Source organism: Pseudorasbora parva, chromosome 24 (genome assembly GCF_024679245.1).
Source record: "Pseudorasbora parva isolate DD20220531a chromosome 24, ASM2467924v1, whole genome shotgun sequence".
NCBI classification, from domain to species: Eukaryota; Metazoa; Chordata; class Actinopteri; order Cypriniformes; family Gobionidae; genus Pseudorasbora; species Pseudorasbora parva.
Genome location: NC_090195.1, coordinates 32,930,926 through 32,957,969, shown reverse-complemented (window position 1 = coordinate 32,957,969; position 27,044 = coordinate 32,930,926). Strand labels below are relative to the sequence as shown.

At 36.4% G+C, this 27,044-nt stretch overlaps 2 protein-coding genes and 1 long non-coding RNA gene across 4 annotated transcripts in view; 2 read left to right on the top strand and 1 right to left on the bottom strand.

Annotated features, from left to right (window-relative positions):
• Positions 1 to 39: 39 nt before the first annotated feature.
• cidea (cell death inducing DFFA like effector a) lies at positions 40 to 7,038 on the bottom strand. Of its 2 annotated transcripts, none has more exons than XM_067434944.1 (5): positions 6,885 to 7,038; positions 5,861 to 5,987; positions 5,114 to 5,269; positions 2,315 to 2,487; positions 40 to 326 (listed from the first exon to the last, which is right to left on the bottom strand). In XM_067434944.1, exons 1-5 carry the CDS (start codon positions 6,923 to 6,925, stop codon positions 212 to 214), a joined length of 612 nt encoding a protein of 203 aa, XP_067291045.1. In that variant the 5' UTR covers positions 6,926 to 7,038; the 3' UTR covers positions 40 to 211. The 2 variants fall into 2 exon arrangements, with proteins under 2 accessions (XP_067291045.1, XP_067291046.1); XM_067434945.1 differs by having other exon boundaries at positions 5,861 to 5,965; positions 6,885 to 6,989.
• Positions 7,039 to 9,645: 2,607 nt separating this feature from the next.
• Positions 9,646 to 27,044, top strand: part of eci2 (enoyl-CoA delta isomerase 2) — a 31,115-nt gene continuing 13,716 nt past the window's right edge. Inside the window, exons 1-4 of the mRNA XM_067435115.1 lie at positions 9,646 to 9,791; positions 19,102 to 19,264; positions 20,955 to 21,053; positions 22,809 to 22,991. Of these exons, the coding sequence (XP_067291216.1) occupies positions 9,739 to 9,791; positions 19,102 to 19,264; positions 20,955 to 21,053; positions 22,809 to 22,991 (498 nt within the window). The 5' untranslated portion in view covers positions 9,646 to 9,738. The remainder of the gene's footprint in view (positions 9,792 to 19,101; positions 19,265 to 20,954; positions 21,054 to 22,808; positions 22,992 to 27,044) is intronic.
• On the top strand, positions 10,876 to 13,929 carry LOC137063936 (uncharacterized). Its single transcript, XR_010901457.1, has 3 exons — positions 10,876 to 10,916; positions 11,463 to 12,627; positions 12,894 to 13,929. It is a non-coding gene; the product is annotated as an uncharacterized lncRNA (long non-coding RNA).

Sequence of the window (27,044 nt, the reverse complement as noted above, 5' to 3'; positions counted from 1 at the left end):
TGCACAAGCCTGATAAATGACGACAATAATCAGTTGTCCTTCAGTTAACTATTTTTTATTTATTTTATTCACAGTACACATCCACACACATTTAAAGTTATTACCCTCAAAATTAGCCATGTAAAACATAATATACCAACCACATAAAATACTGATGTCTGTCTATATGCAAGCATAAACCAAACATAAGTGCAGTATTTATTTTTTCACACTATCTGTCACTACAGCATTCCTCTTCCCCAGTGTACCGTAACACATACGAGGAGCCGCACAGGAGAACCTGACCCGTCAGTTTGACCATGTACATGAAACATCGCAGTAAAGACCTGAAAGAAAAAGGGAGTAATATTAAGATTTCTGAACATTTCTGATAGACATTACCAGACCTTGTACAGTAACAGCATGGTAGAATGTGGTACCGTGGTAAAACATCTGCATTTAATTACATGAAAGAACAATAGACGCATGTTCACACGTAGTGTCTGACTTTTGGATCCAGCTGTATCTGTCATGAAGGTATTTATAATTAAAGGGTACAAAACACACACAGTTTCACACACATCTCATGTTAATCTTGAGTATCTTTAGAGTAGTATTGCATCCTTCATATCTCTGAAGAGTCAAGACAGATATGCTGTACCGATTCTTTACGAAAACAGCCGAACTCTTGGAGGTGTGCAGTGGGCGGAGCTAAAGAGTCACGAGCACGCACACACACACACACACACACACACACACACACACACACACACACACACACACACACACACACACACACACACACACACACACACACACACACACACACACACACACACACACACGTCGTCACATGTCCGAGAGCTTTCTGTTTCTCCATTGAATGTATGTACGGTATACTGTCCCTTTCCAGAAAGGGAATAAAAACATCATCAAAGTAGTCCATATGTGACGTTAGTTAGTTCATTAGAATCTCTTGAAGCATCGAAAATACATTTTGGTCCAAATATAACAAAAAAAAACAACGACTTTATTCAGCATTGCCTTTTCTTCTGTGTTTGTTTTCAATCCTCAAACAAAGATTAGTACAGTTATGAATCAACGTATTTATTCATGAAATCACGTGGCATTAGCGATCCGAATCATGAATCAATACGCTGATTCATAACCATTCGAATATTTGTTTGAGGATTGAAAACAAACATGCGGGATTATGAAATCATGCAAGCCCTGCATATATTGTGCGCAGAAATCGGCAATTTATGCAGCGATAGTGCGACTTATTTGAAAAAATGCGGCCCCCAAATAAATATGAGGACTTTGGCTGATTATGCATTGAATTAAAGTGTGTGATCACATAATCACATTCTTTTGGAGGGACTGATTAGACCCGCCCTTTAAAATCACCTGCATGAAATCAAAATGGTCGATTCTTATTTATCCTATTTTTCATTTTTCTTATTTCTTATTTCTTCTTATTTTGTATGTATTATTGCAATATTTATTATAAATGATTTATCTGTGTACATTATTTTTCTAAAATCACATGGCTCGTAATCTTGAATCAGAATATCTTCCCCTCCCTCTTGCAGCATCTCTTCTCTGATGACGAGGGCGGGGCAACCTGTCACTCACATGAGATCCACCAATAGCGAACCACGACCATCTAATCAATTCCCTACGGACAAAATCAAGCCCAGCCCTACATTTGTTCTTGTTCCAGAAGCAGTTTCACTTAGCCTAGAAATCTAGACGCACCCTAGCGGCAGCAAATCTAATCTGCCTCGAGTGTCGTTTAGCAACTCTCAATACACTTGAGCTTCAATCACATCGTGTATAGAGCCGGTGGGCGGGGCTTAACATAATGACGGGCAAGTTGCGCTTGCGTGCTTCTAGTAAACACAGAAGCTGGCGAACGGCGGTCTTTCGAATCAGCTTTGACCGCGACTATAAAAAGACTTGGAGTGAAGCTTTTCTCTGAGAAAAGAACAAAGAACGGAACTGAAGTCATTCTTAAGAAGGGAAGATGTGTTCGGAGTTTAGCCAACCGGATACAGCAAATGTTTGATCTATCAACAAGCTCTGCTTCACCTTCGTTGCTCTGGTTGGTGTAGCGCTATCCTATCGCGTGCAGAGGGAGTTTGAAAGACAACCGTTTATCTGCCCCTCGGATTGAGCTGTCAATGGTGAGATTCCAGACCAAACATCTTGATGTGGGTCAGGCTTGTCAGGCTAAGTGTCACTCAGATGCAAATCTGTTTCATGTTGACTTTAAGATTGCAGGTTAAAAACCTGGCATTGGGAAATTCATTTTGTGTGTGTGTGTGTCTCTTACTTCAGAAAGTACGTGGCTCTGGTACACTTGATTTCATATGAGAGTGTGTATATCTCATAGAGAGTGGCTTTAACGTTGAGGCAGCCCAGAAAATCCTTTGGGTTCAGCTTGTAAAGGTCAAAGGTCAGTTTGGCAATTCCACTTCTTCTCGGCTGTCTGAAACTTGGCAGAACCTGGAATGGATTGAGAGCAAAACAAATATGTTGTGAGAGCAAATCACTGACTGAATGCAGTTACGTCATCAGAGTTCTGGGTAAATGCAAGCCTGCGCCCTAGTGGAACAAAAACACAAAGATGGTTTAATTAATGATAATGAAATGAATGCTGAAGAAGACTTGTTTGATGAATGCTTGTTTCAAGTCTTCTTGTTAAGAAAATAAAACTGATAAATGAGCAGCCGCAAATGAAGCAACACTAGGGATCTGGTTAATCCGGCTCTAGGGAACGCAATCCTGATTAGACTTTTCAAATCTGTTTTCATTGTTTGCTTAATAAGCACAGCTTATGAAACACAAAAAAAAGGAAAATGTCTTGCAGCTCCTGCAAAATTTCCCTCTACACTCAAAACAATTATACGTTGGATTTACGAAACTTTTTTTATGTCAACAGGTTCCACATAATTGAGTTATGTTGAATTTAATTAACATTGTTTATTTCGGTAAATGTAATTTTTTTTACGTTCAATGCCATTTAGTTAAATCAGGTTAACATTCTTAATTAAGTTTTATTACTCTGAAATTAATGTACAAAAATAAAGCAAGTAATGCAGTTTAATTGATTATTTTTATTTAGTGAAATGCTATTTTTACATGATTTACAAAACCTTTTACACTACAAGATTATATTGGCTAGATGGTTTTGTTACATCCATGGCCTGTTCAAAGTAGTTGTTTTTAACTATTAAATTAATTGTTATTATCAGATCCTCACCCCAAGCTCATGCTCTACACTTCACCACAATGGTAACGTCCAAAAATACTAACTAACATAACATAACATTTTAAATACCAACATAACGAAACATTTAACATTAAAAAATCTCTTCATTTTCTCATTTCGTTAGAAATGCACAAAATAGCACTTTATTTAAACATTTACTCTCCAAATTCAGCCCATTGGCAAAGCATGATGGGAAATGAAAGTCCTGTTTGATTGGGTTACTTGATTGAATCATGCTATTTCAAAATAAACACATCAAGTTATGTTAGTTTAACATGAATCAATTACATTTGAACCAGAAACCTGATATAATGGTGTTAAATCAAGATGAATTGCTTAAATAAAGTGAACAGCATCATAAGTTATTTTTTTTGATTGTAGATATTTAGTATGCAGTACTATAGCATCTAGTCTGATAACAGTTTTTCAGACATGTCATTTTTTGAGACTATAAACGTAAAAATACTATATAGAGAAAAATTATAATTCTTCAAAAGTACGTGGCATAATTAAAGGTGGGGTAAGTGAAAAAATGCTTTATAAAAGTGTCTCTGGCTGAGTACCAAAACAACATTGTAGCCAATCAGCAGTAAGGGGCGTGTCTACTAATGACGGGGAGAAGAGCGCTCGGTGCACGTCATTAATCAAAAGACACGACACAGGACGGACATCAGCCGAGCGGCGACAGAAAGAAAATGTCTATGGAACCAAAGAAGGCTTGCGATCAGGCAAGAAGTATTTTTTTCCAGCTCTGGAGAAAACTCACACAGAGATTGCTTTATTTCTTCTCCTTAGGCGAGTAAGATTTGTTTTATTGTGTTTCACAGAACTAATATATGCTGCTTTTGTTTGAATATGCTTGTGTGTCATGTTCGCTTGTTTGTTCATTTGCAATCGTATCGTCGTTCACTTCAGCGATGATAAAGACCCGTTCATTTACACACCTGATAAACCACTGTCTGTCAAGCGCCAGCTCCCATGTGTGTGCGTAAAGTAAGATAATAAACTTCATATATATGTTTGTTTCCTTTGGTTCTTCTTTTAGTGATCGATATAACGCTCTAATCTTGTTTTAATTGTAATATATTTGTTAGTTGAACTGTCGTGTTTGTGCTATCGAGTGGTTCATGAGAACTGTGTTTGTGTTTTTGGGATGTAAGGGATGACATCTTCATTGATCATTCGACCTGGATTACCATAGTAACATTGCTTTCACTTTGATGACATAGCCTCGGCCGGGACAGTCGTCGCCTGCATTGCATACGTGTGTGTGGGACGGAGCTATCAAAATAGGGGTGTGACCCAGCGTGTTTGTTTTGCCGATTTTAATTAACATTGGTTACCAGAAAGCACTTACACCTTTAGTAACTTCATCGTAACAAAAATAAGAAATAAGTAGAAATTTAAAGAAATAATCAAAAATATATATTAATATTATTTGGGACCATAATTTTTGCTCAGAATCCCTTCATGTCAAACTTTAAATATAACATTTACTTGAACTTTACCCCTGAGGTTTTAAGTTATTATTTCAGTAATTTAACAACACATTTAACAAGCATGTTGACATTTCTGTGATGTCAGGCAGGTTTTTTTTATTATTTTTTATTTATTTATTTATTCATTTTCATTTTACATTTACGATTGTATTAATCCCTGGTGTAAATGTTTTTTTAATAAATCATTTTCAACATTAGTGTCTTGTTAAATATACTATAATGCAGATTTGCACTATATTTTGTCATTTATACTTTTTACTCGCAGAACCTATTTGTACATTATTACACTTTTTTTTTGTTAAGTAACTTACAGTTAACCAAATAACAGATTTTGTTACATTAAAATGATAAATATATGTACCTGTTTGCTAGGGGTCCAAACCTCCCCTTTCTCCAGGATCATGAATGGAGTATTAGTAGGCAGAGACTGGAAAAAAGCCTCTGAGTCCACCACTGTCCCATCATCCTCCAGCACCAGTGTGAGCAACTGACACGTCATCAGGAAGGAACTGGCCACCTGCAGAGAGAGAGAGACATATCACCACTACACATACTACGAATGGTGCAAATGGCAATTATTGGTGCAAATAGTTACATACACTCTAAAAAATGCTGGGTTAAAAACAACCCAAGTTGGGTTGGAAATGGGCAAACCCAGAAATTGGGTTGTTTGATCCCTAGTAAATTGACCCATTCATATATATATATATATATATTATATACTTATCTCCAATAAGATCTGAAAGTATCATAGCAGGACTTATGCTTTTTGAAGCTTTTTGACTTATGCTAAAAAATGTTTTTTTAATTAATTAAATGTAATACTTTTGTTGATTAATCAAAAGTAGAAGTAAAGACGTCTATGGAATTCTGCCACAGGGTAAAAAATAAAAAGGGTAACTGCAACTCTCACATTTCTGACTTTTTCCCCCTCTCAATTCTGAGTTCATAGCAATTACCTTTTATCAAATGTGAGTTTATCTCTCACAGTAAGTTTATATGACTATTGTTAAGAGTCATAAACTTGCAAGAAAAGTCAAAAAATTGAAGACAACAGTTATTTTAAATTGTAATCTTTCAGATTATTACTGTTTTTACTGTATCTGACCTGCTCCACGAGGTCTCCTCGAGAGGCGGCCGTGAAGCCTTTCCTCCTGCGCCGGTTCTGTGTGCAGACCTTGTACGGACGGGGCTGAGGATGAGGCAGCATTCGCTGTCCAAGAGACGACACAGACCTGGTGAGGTTTAGCTGAGTTAGACCTGACACTGACTTTGGGGTATAGAAATGATTGCTATAACTTCAGAACTAGACCTGCACCTTCAGGACAGTCTATATTTTATGGACTCAGACTGGCCAGAGCTTGTCTGAATTCCAGAAATAACAGCTTTATGTAAGGATTTAACAGGCATTGGTGACCTAGGCAATTTGCCAGTGACCAAACAGTTTGGTTTGTTAAGAGTGAGTTTTGGTTATATAAACAGGAAGTGAAATGTTTGTCTGTTATTGTGCAATAATACAATGCTTGATAAAATACTAACTTTCATAGCAGAGAGTAGTAGTAGAATAGTAGATCTTAACATTAAGTTGTCACCTTTATTTCTAAACCGCTTTATAGAATACAGCATCTTTACAATGAGAAACAGGGAAGTAATGATACTTGATGCAAACAGAAATGAATTCTGCTGTAAAGCAGCTCTAAAAAAAGATGTCATTATTCACCTAAAGTTAGTTATATTACTATTAAAAAAGGTAATACTTCACAAGGGTCAATGTCGCATTAGATATAAACTAACAATGAATAACAATATTAATTTAGCTTAATGTATTTTAGAAATATATTTGTTAATTAGTTTGTTCATAAAACGTTGTTAATGTAGGCCTATTAAAATGTTAAAAAGGAATAGTTAACATTGACAAGATTAATAAATGCTGTAAATGAGATGCAAAAATGTAATGTAAAAAACTCAGCCTTACTGAATAGTGTTTTAATATATATATATTATATATTATCATATAATATATATATCAAATAAAACAAAACTTACGTAGAGTATATTTTCATAAATGACCAAAAGATTCCCCACATATCATGTTGCTAAAACTGACTAATAAAGCCCAAATAGTGTCTTACCTCATTAAAGACGTGGGAACAAATGTTTTAGCGTAGTCCATCCTTCACAGAGCCACTGGAGACATTAAAAACACATGAGCACTGAGCTGAAACTGGAAAAGAGAGTCTGATAATCTGAGCAGAGCGTGTGACAGGAGTTTGCACTGCAGGACTGAAGTAAGGTCATGTGTGCAGTGCACAGGACTTGACTGCAGGAGGCGCTGCTTTAATTCATACAAACCACTAAAAAACAACAACAACAAATCATAGTTGTGTAACTTGTGAGTACTAGAAGCCTAGTCTTATCTATAAAATGCTGTTCTGTGGTAGGTTGCGAGAGTATAACGAATCGCAGTGGTCTGTGAGCTGGGATGAGCCATGCAGTTCTCCATGAATTATGACTTATAATACGGGCTGGAGTGATTTTATTATTTAACTAATTTGAAGGCTCTATAATTGTTCATGAAGGAGATACAGAAGGTTATTGGTTAATGGTGTCTGTGGAAATGAATGGCATTGGTTATATATTATTATGTATTTATGGTTACAATAACAAACGCTTAAAACTTGTACTTTTAAGACAGTTATGATTGATTATAATTCAGTGATACAATCAGATGGCCTTATGTTATTTATAGATTTCTTTAAAGCTTTCGATACCATGGAACATGAATTTTTAGTTACACCACATAAAAAGTTTGGTTTGGGGGAAAGGTATTAAAATGCTGTACAATAGTATTTATAGTTATATATCCCTCAATCCTGGAATGACCCCTAGAATTGAAATCTTGCGTGAAATCAGAAAAGGGTTGTCCAATTTCTCCCAAATTGTTTATACTGTGCACTCAAATGCTAGCTTACTTAATTATCAGCCATCCTCCTTTAAAAGGATTAACAGTTTTTGATTACGAGTATCGAATAAGTACATTTGCTGATGACATTCATAAAAGACAAATCTATAATGGAGAAAGCTTTGACCAGTATCTCTATTTTTCAAAAGGATCGGGCCTATGTTTAAGTTTACAAAAATGTGAACCTGTTACAGCAATAGTGTGATGAGAAAAATATAGAATCAATTCTGGTTAAATCTGAAGTTAAATATTTAGGTATAACAATCTCTAAAGTTTCAAATAAAAGCAAACTAATATAGAAGAGAGAATAGATAGCATGAAAAAATCTCTTATGAGAGATCTGTCTATTATGGGCAGAATCCTTTTGACCAAAGCAGAGGGCATTTCTAAACCATCATATTCTCTTTACATTCATCCTCAACTGATTAAAAAGGTTAACTCAGTATTGTTTAATATTAAATGGAAAAACAAAACCAAGACCATGAAAATAGAGCCTCTGAATTTGAATCAGTAATTGGAGTAGTCTACTCAAACTGAATTGGATAAAATCATATTTAACACAGCCTAGTTCAATGTGGTTTCATATACCAAAATATGTATTCAATAGAGTTGCAGTTGGAGAGAGTTCTTTGTGATTTTGTGATTTCTAAATAGCCTATACAGTTTTCAAATTTCCACAAGCAGATATTGCACTATTGGAAAATAATATTCACATCTCACGGTTCCACCCTGTGGAATAATCGGACATTACAGTAAATAGGAAGACTTGATTTAAACTAGAGTGGTTTGAGAAAATTGTTTTGATTAATGACGACATAATTAATTAAATATTCAATATAATTAATTAATGTTTGATTTGCGATAAAATGTTTTTTAAAATAATTTAATTGTGCATGTAAAGCAATCCCTCTTTCATTAAAACAACTAGGCCTAATACAAAATACTCTTACATATTCAAATGTAATTGTTACATTGCCTGAGTTAAAAAGCGGAGATGTGTACGGGGACAGAAACTGCAACAACAAAATAATAGGAAATGCACAAAAATGTAAATGATATTACAATTTCAACACACCATCAAAAAATACACTTTTTACTAACGAAACATTTAAAAATAGGCCAAGAACTGTTATTATCTTAAATGGCCAATTATAGGCCTTCCTAAGATGAAGGATATTCAATTTACAATCATCAATAATGTGTGTCGTGCTGTTGTGGATTCTGTTCAGCAGAGCCTGAAACCAGTGAAAATTTATTTTTTCACATTGCACTTCCGGCACGATATTAACAGCTGGTTAAAAATCGGTGCTGATATTCCTTCACTAAATTTATTTCAGGTTTTGGTATATGGTCTCTCAAAAAAGATGTCATTCATGTTAAATGTTATTGTTCCTCTGGGTAAATATCATATAGCCTACATAAAAGAAAGTGGACGCAAACCTTCTTTAAAAAATAAATGTAAAACAATAAAATTAGTGTTGAAGATTTTTTTGTTTGTTGTATTAAATATGCGTTTTTATTTGTTTTGTTTGTTTTGTTTTTACACATGAACCTATCTAAGCACAGGGCTTATATGCACTGATGTATTAAAACAAGTGTATATTATGTAACTACAAGTTATTTGTGTATATTTTAATATGCATATTATTGTTCCCTATTTAAGTTTGTAAATTTGATATTGTTCAATACAAAATAAAGTAAAATTACACAGGTGCAAATTACACAGTAATTTTTTTTAACGACTAGTTTATAACCCTCTTATATTACAATAATATTCTTTTCTGCAAGCTTAAACTCAGTACGCTAATTTGGCAAATCCCCCACCCAGGAGGTGGCAGTAACGCTTTCAGAACACATCGAGTTCCGCATCAATTTAGCGAGGGAGAAAAAGACGGCGTCTGATTGGCTGATATGTGAAGGAGTGGGCCGGATCAGGTGAACTGACAGATGAGTGACAGCAGTGCCGAGCATCGGCTGGTTTTGCTTTTTGTGTGCATAAACTTTGATCATTGTTCGTCAGTGTAATGGCTGCTCTGCTCAAACTCATATCGCCCTGGAGATTTGATCGATTCATACGGTAAGAACTTTATTACACACATTAAATACATTTTTTTTACGTAAAAATAGCGTTTATTTGAGCAGTTTTAGACACCTGACCTTTATATTAATCTGCAGACGTTACTTATGTTATTGTTATGGACCTAAGTGTGTGTGCATCATGCTGTGTTATGCTATGGAAAGATTCCTGCACCTTATGTTTACCTTGTGTTCACACTGACCTCTAACGTTACTCGACATCACGGTGTCAGGTCTTCACCTCTCACACACTTTACACACGACTTGAGCTCATTCATTAGTTTACATAAGCAGGAAGCGGAATTCTTGCCCTTTTGAGAATAGACATGAAAATGCACTATCCAGACTTACATTCTTTGAAATATAGACCCAAGGTTGGTCTTGTTTTAAAGAAGACACTTCATTTGCATTTTAGAATTTTACAGAAATGTTTTTATTTTATTTTTTTATGTGCTATAAAAATATTTCTATTTATATTATTAAATAATATTTCTATCTATCTATATATATTATTTATCTTATTTTAGTCACAAGTTATATATATATATATATATATATATATATATATATATATATATATATATATATATATATATATATATATATATATATATATATATGGGTAGTTGACGTGACGTGGCTTTTTCACTGTCACAGAAGATAAAACATAATTTATTTCACATTTTCATCATTTAGAATACTGTAAATGGCTAAACATTTTCTTGTTTTACATGAATTTGTTGTTTTTTAATACCCAAGTTATTTTTAGATTTTGTACAACTTTGAGCCAAATCTCAATTGTCCCATGGTGTGACGGTAGACAACATTATTTCATATTTATTACATTTTATAAATAAAGAAAATAATGTTTAAAAATCTTAATGAACACTCCTGGCATAATTTTGCAAGTGTCTATTTCACTAAGTGGCCATCACTTTTCCTATACATACATTTCTAGAAGTGTAGGAATTTCATAAAGTTTTTCACAGAAAAAAATATCCTTTGGTGTTATGCGGAAACTTGATATTAATTTCGGCAATATCATGGACAACTACATTTAGTTGAAAGACCCCATTCAAGGTCATGTGACTGAAGACCCCAAAGAAGGCCATGAGCAGTGCACATGGTAAGTATTTCTCTCAGAATTGTTTAAATATTTAACTAAGTTTTCAGACCACTGAAGTTGTTAAGTTTTTTTGTCCTTTGGTGTGACACCCCTAAATTTCATTTTGTAATTCAAATTTATATTTTTAACAGCAGAACTATGTAAAATTATGCAAATTTATCATGCTAATTGCTAATGACAGTTCAGCTAGTATTAGCATTAAGCTCAAATGTCCTGTGGTGTGACTGGAAATGTCCTTTGGTGTGACACTTTGGCCTGTCACACCATAGGACATGGATGTTACACAATAGGACAAGACCTCCTTAAGAAGCTATTAAAGCAAAAAGATAAAAGTTTGTTTACATACTTTTCATTCTTTATTGACCAGTTTTAATGATTTTAAATTCAATAATGACTTACATTTGAATGTTTATTGCCATTTTTGGAGACTACATGAAATGTTCTGAAGTGTTACTAAAACAACTATAATGTATAATGTAACAACTATAAACAAATATAAAGTACATAAATACAGTGCTACTACTTATCTTTTTTTTTTTTTTTTAGAACAGAAAGATGTCATATCTGAACTGGAGCCGTGCTGCTCGACTTAAACCCCTTGACTGGTTGATGTTCAATTCTTGATTGATGAATGCTGCCACGTGCTAAGATGACCTCCTTACTATTGAATATTTTGTTAAGCATTGATAAAAAATATTGTTCCTGGAATTGTTTTATAATCGAAATGTCATACATGACTGGTAAAAGTTGTTTTTTCAAAAGTACCTAAAAACTGTCACTGTTACTGTTTAGCTCAGGGGTCCCCAAACTCGGCCCTGGAGGGCCACTGTCCTGAAGAGTTTTAGCCTAGAAATCTAGCCGCACCCTAGTGGCAGCAAATCTAATCTGTCGCGAGTATCCTCTAGCAACTCTCAACACAGTTCTGAGCTTTAAAAACCAAACTATTGTCAGGCAAATCACATCGTGTATAGAGTAGGGATGCGCAGTATACCGGTACTGGAAAAATACCGGTATATATTTTATTTAAAACGGTACGATATCATGATTTTGCACATTTTGGTATATGCTGCTTTTCCGAAGTTCACCGCTAGATGGCAGCGCGCTACCCAAACTGATCCGAAACAACCGGCAAATGTGACAACAACATAGACGAACAAAATGGATAAAGCAGTTGAATCTCACTCTAGATGCCCACAACGAATAGACCTTTTACGCACTTCCGCATTTTTCGAACGGAAATACGTTACTGAAGTGCATTAGAACTTCCTGTTGTCAAAGCGGCAGATACGAAAAATGTCAGAATCAAAGAGCCGCAGTTTCTGTTGTGTTCCAGGCTGTTCGTGTTCCACCCAAAAACAGCCTTACCTTTCATTTCATTCGTTTCCTGTGGATCCAACCCTAAAACCTAAGTGGATACAGGCGATCCGAAGAGAGGAAGGGAAGAGTTTTAATGTAAAAAGAGGTAGCACCTATGTCTGCAGCCGGCATTTCGCTCTGAATGACTATGTTAGTGGCTGCGTCGTTCATCGCCTGAAAAGTGGTGTTGTCCCGAGCCTATTCCCTTGGAACAATTTTACTGCTCCTTTGAGAAGGGAGTCAGTGTTTGAAAAGACCGTCAAACGTCAGTCTATCCAGCAACCCTGTGAAGATAGAGACATGGTGGCTAAGGCAGTAAGGATGGATCACGACTACGTGACACACCCACCTGCAGGTAAGATTGTTCATAATGCGTAATTAACGCTTGTCAATATGTGTGCGTGTGTGTGTGTGTGTGTGTGTGTGTGTGCGCATGTTAGTGCGTGCGCGCGCATGCCTGCGAGTGAGTGACTGAGTTAATGTGGGTGTGTGTGTGTGTGTGTGCGCGTCTGTGAACGTGACTGTGCGTGTGTGTATGAGTGAGTGTGCGTGCGTGTCTGTGTATGTGTAGCATTTATAATATATTAAAGATATGATATAATTTTATTTTTATCTTTACAGGTGCTCTGGATGAGGCTTTAGATTACATACATGATTTAGAAGCCATGTTCAAAAACACTGACCTACCAACCCCCTACTCTCTTCAGTCGATATTGTGCTTCGGACGACCAAATGCGGTTCTACACCAAATTCCCATCTGAGAGCGTTTTTACAATTTTTTCAATTGCACCATCTGCCCTCAGACTGGTGTACTGGACCAAAGCAAAGAGGGCAGGTGAGGAAGGTTGCCAAGATCCCAGCCCACCACGCATCATGCCATTAATAGATGAGTTCTTGATGTACTCCATGCGGGTTGCTGTTGGCATGAAGGAGCAGCTCATTGCTGACATGTTTAATGTGAGCATTGCCAGGGTCAGCAGGGTTACCATTACCTGGGCCAATTATCTGTTTATGATGCTGGGCTCACTTCCCATCTGGATAAGCAGGGAAAAGGTTAAATCCACTATGCCCCTTAAATTCCAGAGGTACTGTCCCAATGTCAGAGTGATACTGGACTGCTCAGAAATTGCCCTGGAGACAGCCTCATCCCTGACCTTGCAGTCAGAAACCTTTTCAAACTATAAAAACAGGACGACATTGAAAGGGCTGATTGGAGTTGCTCCTAATGGTTTGGTGACATTCGTCTCACTCCTGTACACTGGGTGCATCTCTGATAAGGAGATCACCAGGATCAGTGGAGTCCTTCCCTTGCTGGAGCCAGGAGACGACATCATGGCAGATAAAGGGTTCCACATTCAAGACCTCCTTGCTGACGTTGGAGCTAATCTCATCATTCCACCTTTTAAGCGTTCAGCTCAATTTAGCAAGGAGGAAACAGAACAAACCCAAGCCATTGCCTGCCTCAGAATTATAGTGAAGAGAGTGATCGGTAGGGTAAAGTCTTTTCACATCTGGGACTCTCCTGTGCCGCTCACACTGATTGGCAGTGTGAATCAGATGTGGCTTAACTGCTGTGTTTTAGCCAATTATCAAGGACCTTTTTGTTTTGTAGTGAATGAATGAATTTCATTCACTCTTTTGGAGTGAATGAATTTATATTTTGTATGTATAATGTGTTAATGGTATGTAAATAATTTAGTTAAACATCAAATTAAATATAAATGGTATATTCTTAATATTTGTCTGTTGAAATGTGACTTTGATTTCACTAAAACATTAAATGAACAAATTAAAACAATTTTGGTCAAAATGATACATCCTTTAATTTTTTGGTATGTGTAACATCAACTGATAAATAACAACTTATTCAATAAATAACATCATACATTTATAATAGAAAAATAACAATTAAGTTCATCAACATTAAGACAGAAGTCAAAACTGATTGAATAATTAAAACTAATTATAAATAACTTTTGGTCAAAACGATACGTCCTTTAATTTTTTGGTATGTGTAACATCAACTGATAAATAATAACTTATAACAACTTATTCAATAAATAATATGAAACATTTACAATAGAAAATAGCATTAAAGTTTATCAACAGTAAAACAGAAGGCAAAACTGATTGGTAAAGACAACATTACTGGAATTTTAGGTATGCATTCATGTATGTGCCATAATAATATAGATCTAATTTCTCTTTCATTTCCGCTATGAATGAATCATCACGCCAAATTCTTTCCACAGTTAAATTTGATAGGGTATCTATAGCAAAATCACACACCGTCCATCCAGTGATTGCCAGTTGGCCCTGAACCTGCCAGTAGTACTTATGTGTACGCCTCAGACTGGCATGGCCTTCCTGTACCTTGAGGTGAGCAACCTGAGAAGGATCATTTTTTGTGCTGCTCTTCACCTCAACCAGGCCAAAAGGAGGCGACTCTGAAGGGTCATACACCCGACCATCTGGACTGGCCCCGAGATGTGGTGCGTCAGGGGGAATGATGAATCCTGCTGGTTGCACATTAACTTGCATCAGTTCAGAATTTGCCAGCACTTCAGGCTCCACCAGCAGACCACGCTTCATTGCAGCTGTTTGCTTTGTGGAGCCTCTGATCATCTGAATAGCAGCAGACTCCTGCTCTGCACGACACGCCCTACTACAACATGCATCCCAAAAACAACTGGCAGTCAGCCTTGGTCGCCGAAGCTGTGTCCACGCAGGACATTTGGACTGCTGCTGAGTTTCTTTAGCTATCTCACTGGAGAGCTGCGGTGACACTTGAAGAGACTGAAGATGCATTAATTGCTGTAAGGTTGGGACGAAATGCAACCTGGCCAAAGTGTGCTGCATCAGAGGAAGGGATGGAAACTCTGGAGCCATGTGGTGTAGGATGACATCACTGGATTTTTTGGGTGGACAGTGAAAGGACATCGCGATCCACGAGGGACAGACAGACCCAAATTTAGATGGTGTCAGCTCCATCTCAGAAACCCAATCCAATACAACCGCAATGAGAGGCTGGGGCTGTACCTGGCTTAATTTGCTTCCAGATGCCATCATATATGGATCTGGAAGTGGTCCTAGACAAAAGACCAAAGAGGTGCACAAAATTATTGGTCACACAAAAGAAAAGTTAGACATGAGTGCCTTACTAGATTTACATTTTATTTAAAAATAAAAAAATAAAAAACAACTCACGAAGCAACAATCAAACAGTTAACAAATGAATCACCTGTGTAAGCCTGGTACAGTGTGGACCTTCTTGCCCACTGTTTTGGGCTCTCACCACCAGCTCACAAGCAGGTTCAGGATGGATTCCCTTAAAAGTAAAAGACAAAGAGCAATTACAGTCAGTAGTCACTACTAGGGGTGATTTTAAAATAATTTACAGTTGTTATAGATACACATCAGTTCTTAAATCATAATGACATGTTTATCACAAACCTACCTGTGTTCTTGGTCTGTGCCATTTTTGCAAGTCGCTTGTGCAGGCCAAGGGGAGGGGGACAGCTTGCAGACCCAGCTGCGAATAGTGGTCTGGTACAGGATGGCAACAATGTGGTTGCAGAATCCTTTACCAGCCGCACAACTGCAGGAAAAAGTTTTCAGGTCGGAACTTTCTGCCTCCAGTGATATCTAGACACAATAACAAATAGGTTACACTGAAGTCATACTTATGCTGTCATATCAATGTTAGCAATAACATGAATTATAACTTTCAGTAGGGTGACCAGATATGAGTTGGTAAAAAAAAAGCAGTGAAGAGAGTTTATCACAAACATATATATTTTATCATATATATTTATATATGTTTATCATATATATATATATATATATATATATATATATATATATATATATATATATATATATATATATATATATAAAATGTAGGCTGGGTGACATTGAAGAAAAATGTGATATGCAATACTTTGTTAAATTATGTGATATGATTTTGCTATTAGTGTGTAAAATCTATTTAAATTAGATTTTTTTTTTTTTTTTTTAATTGCAGTTCAGTCTGACCCTTGCTAAGGTAGAACAAACTCCTGGATGATTTTGAAATTCCAGCAGACCCATTATTTATGTATCAAAAAGAGGACGTCTGGTCACCCTATTTTCAGTAAAGCAATATTAAGTGAAGAAAGTGCCGCAACCGCAGCAAAAAGAGTGAACACGCAAGAATAGGTAACTTTTTTAACTTTTGCCAACCGACATTCTGTCTAGTCAAACCTCCAGTTTGTGAGGCTCCTCGCTCTTCCTCATTGACCTGAAGCATCTACCTCTGACTACAACCTGTCCCTGGAGTATATTTGATACTATAACCCCATGCAACAAGAAAACATTACGTTTTATCTCACATAGAAATACACAATTTCGTAACGTTCGTAATCGTAAGTCACAACACAATGTTAGTAACATTTCACATTTAGCTAGTAACGTTACAGCTTCACTAAATTACTGGTTGTTATGTTATCTCATGCCATCTCACTTAAACATACACACGACATACGTTAACAAGAGTTATGATATGGCTCAACGCTAACGTTAGTTATAGAAATGTCTTCATTAACTTACCTTGGTAATTGTGGATAAACTCTTCGTGGAAGAATTTGTATCCCTTGTCCAGTTTGTTTCCTTTAGTGGACGAATGTATCTCCACACTCTTCACCACACCGGTGCTGGTGAACTTCGGAAGAAAAGTAAGGCTTGTCGAAAATAATCTAGCTGCCATTTCACCGTCAACAAAGCTTACACCGGAACTAGGTTTACGCTTCTCTGACGTGTTTCCGGTTTTTGCGTAAAAGGTCTATTAACAAAGAGAGGAGTAGAAGTGAAGTTTGTAATTACTTTGCTTATAAAACTGATGAAGAACCATCAAACCTAGCCAAGAAGCATCTGTCACTATCCTGAATTTAAGACTTCTTAAGAGATCGACAGGTCAGTGAATCATTCAAACCATCTCATTTAGACATTTTTTTTTTTTTTACACTGATCAACACGCATACATAGCCTAACATAAGATCTAATATCACAAAATCTCCAGCATTCGTTTCAACCAATGAAATTACATCTAAATTTTAGATCTCATAATATTTTTCTGCGTACTATATATTGCACTATTTACATTCCCGTTAGACACAACCGACTGTGTTTATGTGAATACTCACTAAAGACGGACATTTTTACATAATTATGTGTATTTGACTGTTTAAGGAAACTTAATGTGTAATGTGCAAGCTCTTAAGTTACAGGCGTGTGTGTGTCATTGTTATGAGCTCATATCTCCTGTAACTGTTATTACCAAATGCTATAAAATGGCTTGCATGTTCAAATGATTCCAGTTATCCATCCCGAGACGAATGTGAAATGTTGAATCGGATTATGCAGATTGCTTTAGTGTAGTGCGATATCTTTTGAAACCAGAAGCAATTTGCTAATTTTGAGATATTTTCGCTGAAATTATTTCTCACAAGAAAGTTTTCAAATAACTGATTTGATGTGATAAGCTTTGCTGATTAATTTACTAATAAACATTTGTGGTAATTTCCCACTTAATAAACTCAAAACTTGCATAATTGTACTCATTCGCGTGCAATATACCCGCGCTAATATCAGACCTTGTGTTATCGATTTAATATCGGTACTTCAGTGTTAGATTGTGGTACCGTACCGAAGCCAAAATTGTTGTATCGAGCCATCCCTAGTATAGAGTCGGTGGGCGGGGCTTAACATAATGACGTCCGGGTTGCGCTTGAGAGTTTAGCTCCAACCCCAATCAAACACACCTAAAACAGCTAATCAATGCCTTTATAGGACCTAGTAAGACCTTGATTAGCTGGTTCAGGTGTGTTTGATTGGGGTTGGAGCTAAACTCTGCAGGACAGTGACCCTCCAGGACAGAGTCTGGGGACCCCTGGTTAAACTGATACATTTTACAGTTTGACCATGTCAAATGTTCTGAATTTCTCAAAGATACTATATGCATCAGTGATACTTATACATGCATCAATAAGGAAACAAAGTTACTTTTGGTGTGCTATGTTTTGCACAGTTTATATTGTTGAAAAATAAAAATAAATGTCCTCCTTTGTAATTGTTACAATAAACACTACATATTCTTACTCTTTTTATGCAATGACTATCTTTGTCCTTTGGTGTGATGTTTTGTCCTATGGTGTGACAAACATAAAACAACAAAAAAAATACCCTTATTTTAAAAAATCTTTTTAAAAAAAGAGTCAAGTTTGGCATTAGGGGAGTTACAACAATATCTCCTCTTAGATAGGTACAATTTCAAACAGTTTTGTAAGGTTGGCGAAAAAGTTTTATTGACATTTGTAGGGAAAAGTTTATCAACTTCATCTATTTTTGGTGAAAATTATTATAGTACTTTCATTTAAAATGAATAACACTTTAAAATAATGTTTTAATAATGTGAACAATTCTGTCTCAAGTATTTTTTGTGTGTTATTTAATATAATTTCTTAGTACTTTTTAAATGTCACACCATAGGACACATTTACAGTACTGTTGAGTGAAAAAGTGAAAAAAATATGTGAAGTCATTGACAAAATGAGTGACCACTACTATTTTCTGAAACTGCAGTTTTCATACTCCACAAATATATGTATTTTTTTTTCCAAAAAAGTACTTTTTCCATATATGTTTCTATTTATCTTTGGTCATTCAGACCTTCACCTCTCACACACTTTACACACAGGGATGTGCGCATGCTCATTCACACATTCACATTAACAGCACATATTGGACCCTGAATTGTGGCTTAAATTCTGATGTGTATGTTATGCATGTCCAGAGTGAGCAGAGCTGCATTCATACCGTGTGTTCAGCTGCACTGCACCGCTTCAGTTATGGGCGCATCAGTAGAAGATTTCAACACGGCCAAAGAGAAACTGGGCACGTTGAAAAAGGATCCAGGGAATGAAGTCAAACTCAAGATCTATGCACTCTTTAAACAGGTGAGAAACTGATCAATAACAGCTTCAGTACTGGGACAGAAAAAGGCAACATAAGTAGCTGAAATTTAATAAACAGTTAGGAATTAATTTAGGATTCTTGTTTGCTGCTTTTTCCATTTCTCCATAAACTACTGTCCAAAAGTTTGGTGTTCGTAAGATTATTATAGTTTTCTTAAAGAAACTAATTATTTTATTCAGCAAAGATGCATTCAAATTGATCAAAAGTGACATTTATAATGTTACAAAAGATTTATATTTCAAATAAATGCTGTTTATATGAACTATATAATGATTAAATGATCCTGGCCATGGTTTCCAATCAGCAAAAACTCCAGCATGTCTATGTACACTATGTAAAAATAGCAGTGTTTTCTTTGCAATAAGTGTAAATAGTAGTTAGATGCTATTTAAACTTGTAAAAAAAAAAGAGATACTATTTGCACATCAGTGTTGATTTATATTAAATGGTTTGCAATAATAACAGTGTAAATTATTAAATTTATTAAAATTATTAAATGGATGCCACCTTATTGGGACAATGAAGCCCACCCTACTCCAACCCCTAACCCTACCTGATAAACGCTGCATTATTAAACAACCTTTAAGAACTTTAATACCACATTTTGAATATCTTTTTTATTTTTTATAGAAAATAAATGCTTTTCCGACCTGATATGTGATGGGAAAAGGGAGAAGAGCAAGTTCAGCAAACTGCGGATTTGAACCTCGGGTCGATTTACATCAGTTTTCTGCCACTCACAGCACCTTACCCCTACACTGCCAAAATTGACAATATTAAAGGACAACTCCGGTGAGAAATGAACCTAGGGGTAATTAACAGATGGTTACAGACTAGATCGTTCTCTGTGATGCGTTTTCATGGAAATCAAATGTAAAGAGTTTTATCTTTAAAAACAGATTAGCTTATAACACTAGTCTAAGGGGCACCGTTATAAGCTCACCGTTATAAGCTAATAATTTTCTTACAACGTTCTCAATGCTTCGGTTTGCATGTAGGGACCCTCATTATGCTCCTGTGTTAGTGTGAGGCTATTTTGAGCTTTGTTAGTGGTATTAACTAGGGATTTAGTTTCACTACCCTGTGTCTACCCTGTGCCCCATAGACTAGCGTTATAAGCTAATCTGTTTTTAGAGATAAAATTCTTTACATTCGATTTTCATGAAAACGCATCCCATGTTCTACTCCGTAACCATCTGTTAATTACCCCTAGGTTCATTTCTCACCGGAGTTGTCCTTAAACAGACGTTAGTGTAATTAGGCACCCTGCAATACTAATTAGGCAGAGCATCATATTTTAAGATTTGTGAAGGATCACGTGACACTGATGACTGGAGTAATGATGCTGAAAATACAGCTTTGACCACAGGAATAAATTTTAAACATTTTACTATATATTCACATAGAAAACTGTTATTTTAAATTGTAATATTATTTCAAATTATTACTATTTTTACTGTATTTTTTATCAAATAAATGCAGCCTTGGTGAGCAGAAGAGATGTTTTTAAAATCATTAACACAACACTTTATCTGACTATAATCTTTACGACTAAAAATGTATTTCTGTGGCCATGCATGTACTGCACACATTACAAGCAATTATTACACATATTTTGTTGACACCATCTAGTTTTTCCTAATTTCTCACTTCTGTTTTGTAAACGCTCAGGCCACACAAGGACCCTGCAACAGCCCCAAACCCGGCATGCTGGACTTTGTGAACAAAGCGAAATGGGACGCATGGAAGAGACTGGGGTCCGTGTCACAGGTGAGAGGAAACGCTGCCAATTTGGATTAGCTTTTCATGTATTACTACAGATTTCTGATCAAATGTGCAATTAATAACAAAAACTATTTTTAACAACAACAATAATAATTAAAAAAAAAAAACTAATAAAATTATCAAAAGAACACAAATACTCACATGCACATACATAAAGAGTCAATAAAAGGATCATTGATATTATTATTAGTATTTATTCTTATTTTAAGTTAGCGTATGCTTTTATATTGTCAATTAAAATTTGTATGTGCTATGCACATTTTTATTAGCTTTATAAAAATATTTCTATTTACTTTTGATTAGTAGTTTTTTTAATATTTGTATTTATCTTTAATTTTGGTCACTTTAAAAATATGTCTATCTTTAAAGCTGGAGTCTGTAGTTTTTCATCTTTGTCGCCATCTCTGTTCAAAATCTGCAATTGCAATTATTTGTGGCATTATCCACTTTACGTGAATAACACTTTACAGCTCGGCACAGCGCGGATGAATCCAATGTTTTGAGGAGAATGAGCAGCTGTCAGTCACCGAGCCGGTACGGATACTGTTTCTTTTGAAAGTATGATCAACATAATAATTTTCACCGGAAAATGTAAAACAAGTAAGCTAACATCCATTTTTGTTCTGACCAACTGAGGAAAAAAGCATTGCAATTGTGAATGATTAAATCTAACGATCACTTATCATATCACGTCAAACCGTCCAAATTATACTTTTGTTTTCAAATTGTTAATGTTAACAACTCATCCTTCGGATGAGATGTTAAACTGAGGTCCTGACTCTCTGTGGCCATTAAAAATCCCATGGCACTTCTCGTAAAGCATAGGGGTGTAACCCTGGTGTCCTGGCCAAATTCCCTCCATTGGCCCTTACCAATCACGGCCTTATAATAATCCTCCTCCACTGAATTGGCTCTATCACCCTATCTCCTCTGCACCCATCACTGGTGTGTGGTGAGCGCACTGGTGCCGTTGTATCCTCCAAAATGGATGCAGCACACTGGTGGTGGTTGAGGAGAGACCCCTGACGTGAGAGTAAAGCGCTTTGGAAGTACAGTAGTACAAATGAAAGCACTATATATTAAATAAAAAAAAATAAAAAAAAAATCAACAGCATTGCGTGACTGCATTTAATGACTATTAGGGCTACCTGTAGTTCAGTTTCCACTTCTGTGCAGTGACTGCAGTCTAATTTCTAATGGTCATGTAGCAACAAATTACTGTGGAGCGTTTAATTATATCAAGTGCTGTGAGAAAAGGCTATAAATCTCCACATCATCACACCCAATATATCCTACTGGCCGTAGGTGTAGGCTGTACACTTATGTGTACAGATGTGAAGATATGCTCGAATTTCCCACAGAAATCCACCAGTACCACTGAGATTAAAAACATTACAAGCTTACCATTGTTGTACCGTTATCTGCCAACATTGTCAACATTGATGAATTAAAATAAGCTGATAACATCACTGTTTTCTCCAGAACGACTGTACAGCCAAATCAAATTTTGTTGCAGTTTTTCCTGTTTAACACTGGGAAGCTGCTTTGAAACAATCGGCATTGTAAAAGTGCTATATAAATAAAGTTGATTGATTGATTGACCTTAATCTTGGATGCCCTGGGGGTAAGCAGACACACATGGTGATACAAATTTATTTTTGGGTAAACTTTCCCTTTAACCCGACCGCCCTGCAGACCTCTGAATAATGAATGTGTATGGTGGTGTGTTCTGTGTGTCAGGAGGAGGCCAGGCAGCAGTATGTGGATCTCATCACGTCTCTGGTGGGAGCAGAAGCCCCTGCAGTGGCAGCGCAGCCGACGGGGGGCGCGAAGGCCTACCAGACCCTGCTGGTCACCACAGAGAACAACATCACCACCATTTGCTTCAACAGACCCCAGAAAAAAAATGCCATCACTCTAGAGGTAACACACGTCCATCACTGACAGTCTGACAGCTTGAAACGAATACATCAGTTGTCTGGGACAACAGTCTTATTATGCATAAATAATTAACTGAAGAATGCCACGATTGACCAATCAAAAGTATTCCAGAAAGTCGTGTAATAATGACATTTTAACATTACTAAAATATTATATTTACTATCTACTACTGTCATTAGCTTAGCAGTGTTATTTAAGTACTAATGAGACACTATATTGTTTTTTTTTTTGTAGTTTTTTTTAATTGTCTATAGGTTTTACTCATTTTTAGGGGTTCAAGCACGAAGTGCTGAACACCTATTGTAATTGTATTGATTTTTATTATTAGGGGTTCAAGCACGAAGTGCTGAACACCTATTGTATTTGTACTGATTTTTATTATTATTATTATTATTATTATTATTCAGCCGAAAAACGCATCGTGCAGACCAAACCGTAAGGGCTGGAAACTTGAAACTTTGTCAATAGGTAGTACAAAAATCGAGGAAAGGTTATCAAATTATGAGCCAGATTGGCCTATAGGTGGCGCTATAGCAATCAATTGCGCAAAATGGCTCATAACTCCTAAACCGTTTGGTCCACACTCAAGTGTCTTATATCATTGGAAAGCTGAGACGTTGGCGAACAAATATTATATCTCCGATTTCATTTCCGTCATTAAAAATTTTCCGCCATTTTGAATTTTGTTGAAAACCTACTTTTACGAACTAGTCCCTGGTTTTTTGACCGATCGGAACCAAACCAGTGCCAAAATGTTGCCTGTAGTCTGTATATCAACATTCATTGAGAAAAAGTTGAAATTTTGATTCACGAAAGATAAGGGGATCAAAATGGACGCTCAGGGCGGAGCCTATTTTACTAAAAAGACTATAACTCAAAAATGAAAAGAGATATCTTCACCAAACTTGGTACATGTGTGTATGGGCTCATTCTTTGGTCTCGATAAAAAAATCGTGACGATTGACCACTTGGTGGCGCTATAATGTGAAAAAACACATGAAAATAGCTATAACCACACGACCGCTAGTCCGATTGACCTGAAAATTGATATGCAGTGTCTTGGCCCAAGTTACTATATAAGTCTATGAGGACATTGGTGTATCTCAAAAAACATGGCCGCCATCAGCCAATGAATTTTGAGCACCTATTAGATGGGGTTAATGGAGGTCGATCGGAACGAAACTCAGTGGACATGTTTGACTCATGGTCCTAGAGGTCTGTAAGAATTTTGAAAGAAATCGGCCACTAGTTGGCGCTAACCCAAAAGGGAAGCTCAAAAATTCACGAAAATTGTTGGGTATATGTGGCATGACATGCTGATGAAGCATGCAAAGTTTTAAAGAGATCGGACTATAGGTGGCGCTATAACTGTTAAAAAGCTTTAAAAACCATGCATTTCCTATGGTAAATTGCCTATATTGGCTGTGAATGGACTTTTCCATCTATTATTTCAGTGTTTAAAATCTTGCTAAATAAAACTTAATGTCTTTAATGCCTATGTGCTTTAAAGGCCTTAAAGGCTTGAACCCCGCTTAAATGCTGCTTGCAGCTTTAATTATTATTATTATTATTATTATTATTATTATTCTCCGATAAAACGCATCGTGCAGACCAAACCGTAAGGGCTAGAGACTTGAAACTTTACCCGAAGGTAGTCCAAAAATCGAGGAGAGGTTATCAAATTATGAGCCAGATTGGCCTATAGGTGGCGCTATAGCAATCAATTGCGAGAAAGGGCTCATAACTCCTAAACCGTTTGGTCCACACTCAAGTGTCTTATATCATTGGAAAGCTGAGTCCTTGGCAAACAAAACGTATATCTCCGATTTTATTTCCGTCATGAAAATTTTTCCGCCATTTTGAATTTTGTTGAAAATCTACTTTTGAGAACTAGTCCCTGGTTTTTTGACCGATCGGAACCAAACCAAGGTCAAAATGTTCTCTGGTGTCTAATTATCAATATTTATCAAAAAAAAAATGAAATTTTGATTCATTTTTGCTAAGGGGCTTCAAAATGGACGTTCAGGGCGGAGCCTATTTTACTAAAAAGGCTATAACTCAAGAAGGAAATGAGATATCTTCACCAAACTTGGTACACATGTGTAAGGGCTCAGTCTTTGGTCACGATAAAAATATCGCGACAATTGGCCACTTGGTGGCGCTATAACATGAAAAAAACACAAAAACGGCTATAACCACAGGACCGCTAGTCCGATTGACTTGAAAATTGGTATGCGGTGTCGTGGCCCAAGGTACCATGTATGTCTATGAGGACATTGGCGTATCTCAAAAAACATGGCCGCCATAGGCCAATGAAATATGAGCACCTATTATGTTTATGGCTCTGTAATCACGTGGTGTTGCATACTTCCGCAAAATATGCATATCATATGATAGATCTCCTCATGTTGAACAACTTTGCCTCTAGGGCCATTGCTGTCAATCAAATCGTTAATTAAATATTCGTAATTATGTTAAAAACCTACTTTTGTGAACTTGACCCTGTTTTTTTGCCCGATCAGAACCAAACAAGTCTAGGACAGTTGTCTGGACTCTCTAAAACAATAACTATCAAAATAAAGTTGAACTTTTGCATTTGGATGGCTATAACAGGGCCATTTAAAAAAGAGGCGTGGCAAAATACACTCAAATGCCTATAAATCCTAAGGGGAAACTCAAAACTTCACGAAAATCGTTGGGTACATGTGGCATAACATGCTGATGAAGCATGCAATGTTTTAAAGAGATCGGACTATAGGTGGCGCTATAACTGTGAAAAAGCTATAAAAACCATGCATTTCCTATGGTAAATTGCCTATATTGGCTGTAAATGGACTTTTCCATCTATTATTTTAGTGTTTAAAACCTTGCTAAATAAAACTTAGTGTCTTTAATGCCTATGTGCTTAAAAGGCCTTAAAGGCTTGAACCCCGCTAAATGCTGCTAGCAGCTTTAATTATTATTATTATTATTATTATTATTATTATTCTGCCGTAAAACTCATCGTGCAGACCAAACCGTAAATGCTAGAGACTTCAAACTTTGTCAATAGGTAGTCCAAAAATCGAGGAGAGGTTATCAAATTATGAGCCAGATTGGCCAATAGGTGGCGCTACAGCAACCAAAAACGCGAAATGGCTCATAACTCCTAAACCGTTCATCCTAAGGGTCAAGTGTCTTATATCATTGGAAAGCTGAGACCATGACGAACAAAACGTATATCTCCGATTTCATTTCCGGTATGCAAATTCTTCCGCCATTTTGAATTTTGTCAAAAACCTACTTTTGCGAACTAGTCCCTGGTTTTTTGACATATCAGAACCAAACCAGTGCCAAAATGTTCTCTCTAGTCTGAATATCAATAATTATCAAAAAAAAGTTGAAATTTTGACTCATGAACGAAAAGGGGCGTGGAAATGTACATTTAAGGCGGAGCCTATTTTACTAAAGAGGCTATAACTACAGCAAGAAAGGAGATATCTTCACCAAACTTGGTACACATGTGTATGGGCTCAGTCTTTGGTCACGATAAAAAAATCGCGACGATTGGCCACTTGGTGGCGCTATAACATGGAAAAAACACAAAAAGGGCTATAACCACGCGACCGCTAGTCCGATTGACTGGAAAATTGGTATGCAATGTCTTGGCCCAAGGTACCATGTCTGTCTATGAGAACATTGGCGTATCTCAAAAAACATGGCCGCCATCGGCCAATGAAATTTGAGCACCTATTAGACAGGGTTAACGGAGGTCGATCGGAACAAAACTCAGTGGGCATGTTTAACTCATGGTCCTAGAGGTCTGTAAGAATTTTGAAAGAAATCGGCCACTAGCTGGCGCTAACGAGTTTTATGGCTCTGCAATCACGTGGCGTTGCACACATCGGCAAAATATGCATATCATATGATAGATCTCCTCATGTTGAACAACTTTGCCTCCAGAACCATTGCTGTCAATCAAATCATTAAATAAATATTTGCAATTATGTTAAAAACCTACTTTTGCGAACTAGTCCCTGGTTTTTTGCCCAATCA

Excerpts from the sequence above, each read along its gene's own strand:
- cidea (XM_067434944.1), bottom strand. The coding sequence starts at position 6,925 with ATGGACTACGCTAAAACATTTGTTCCCACGTCTTTAATGAG. Across the intron at positions 2,488-5,113 it reads TTTGGACCCCTAGCAAACAG|GTTCTGCCAAGTTTCAGACA; the intron begins GTACATATATTT and ends AATCCATTCCAG. Across the intron at positions 327-2,314 it reads AGAGCCACGTACTTTCTGAA|GTCTTTACTGCGATGTTTCA; the intron begins GTAAGAGACACA and ends TTTTTCTTTCAG.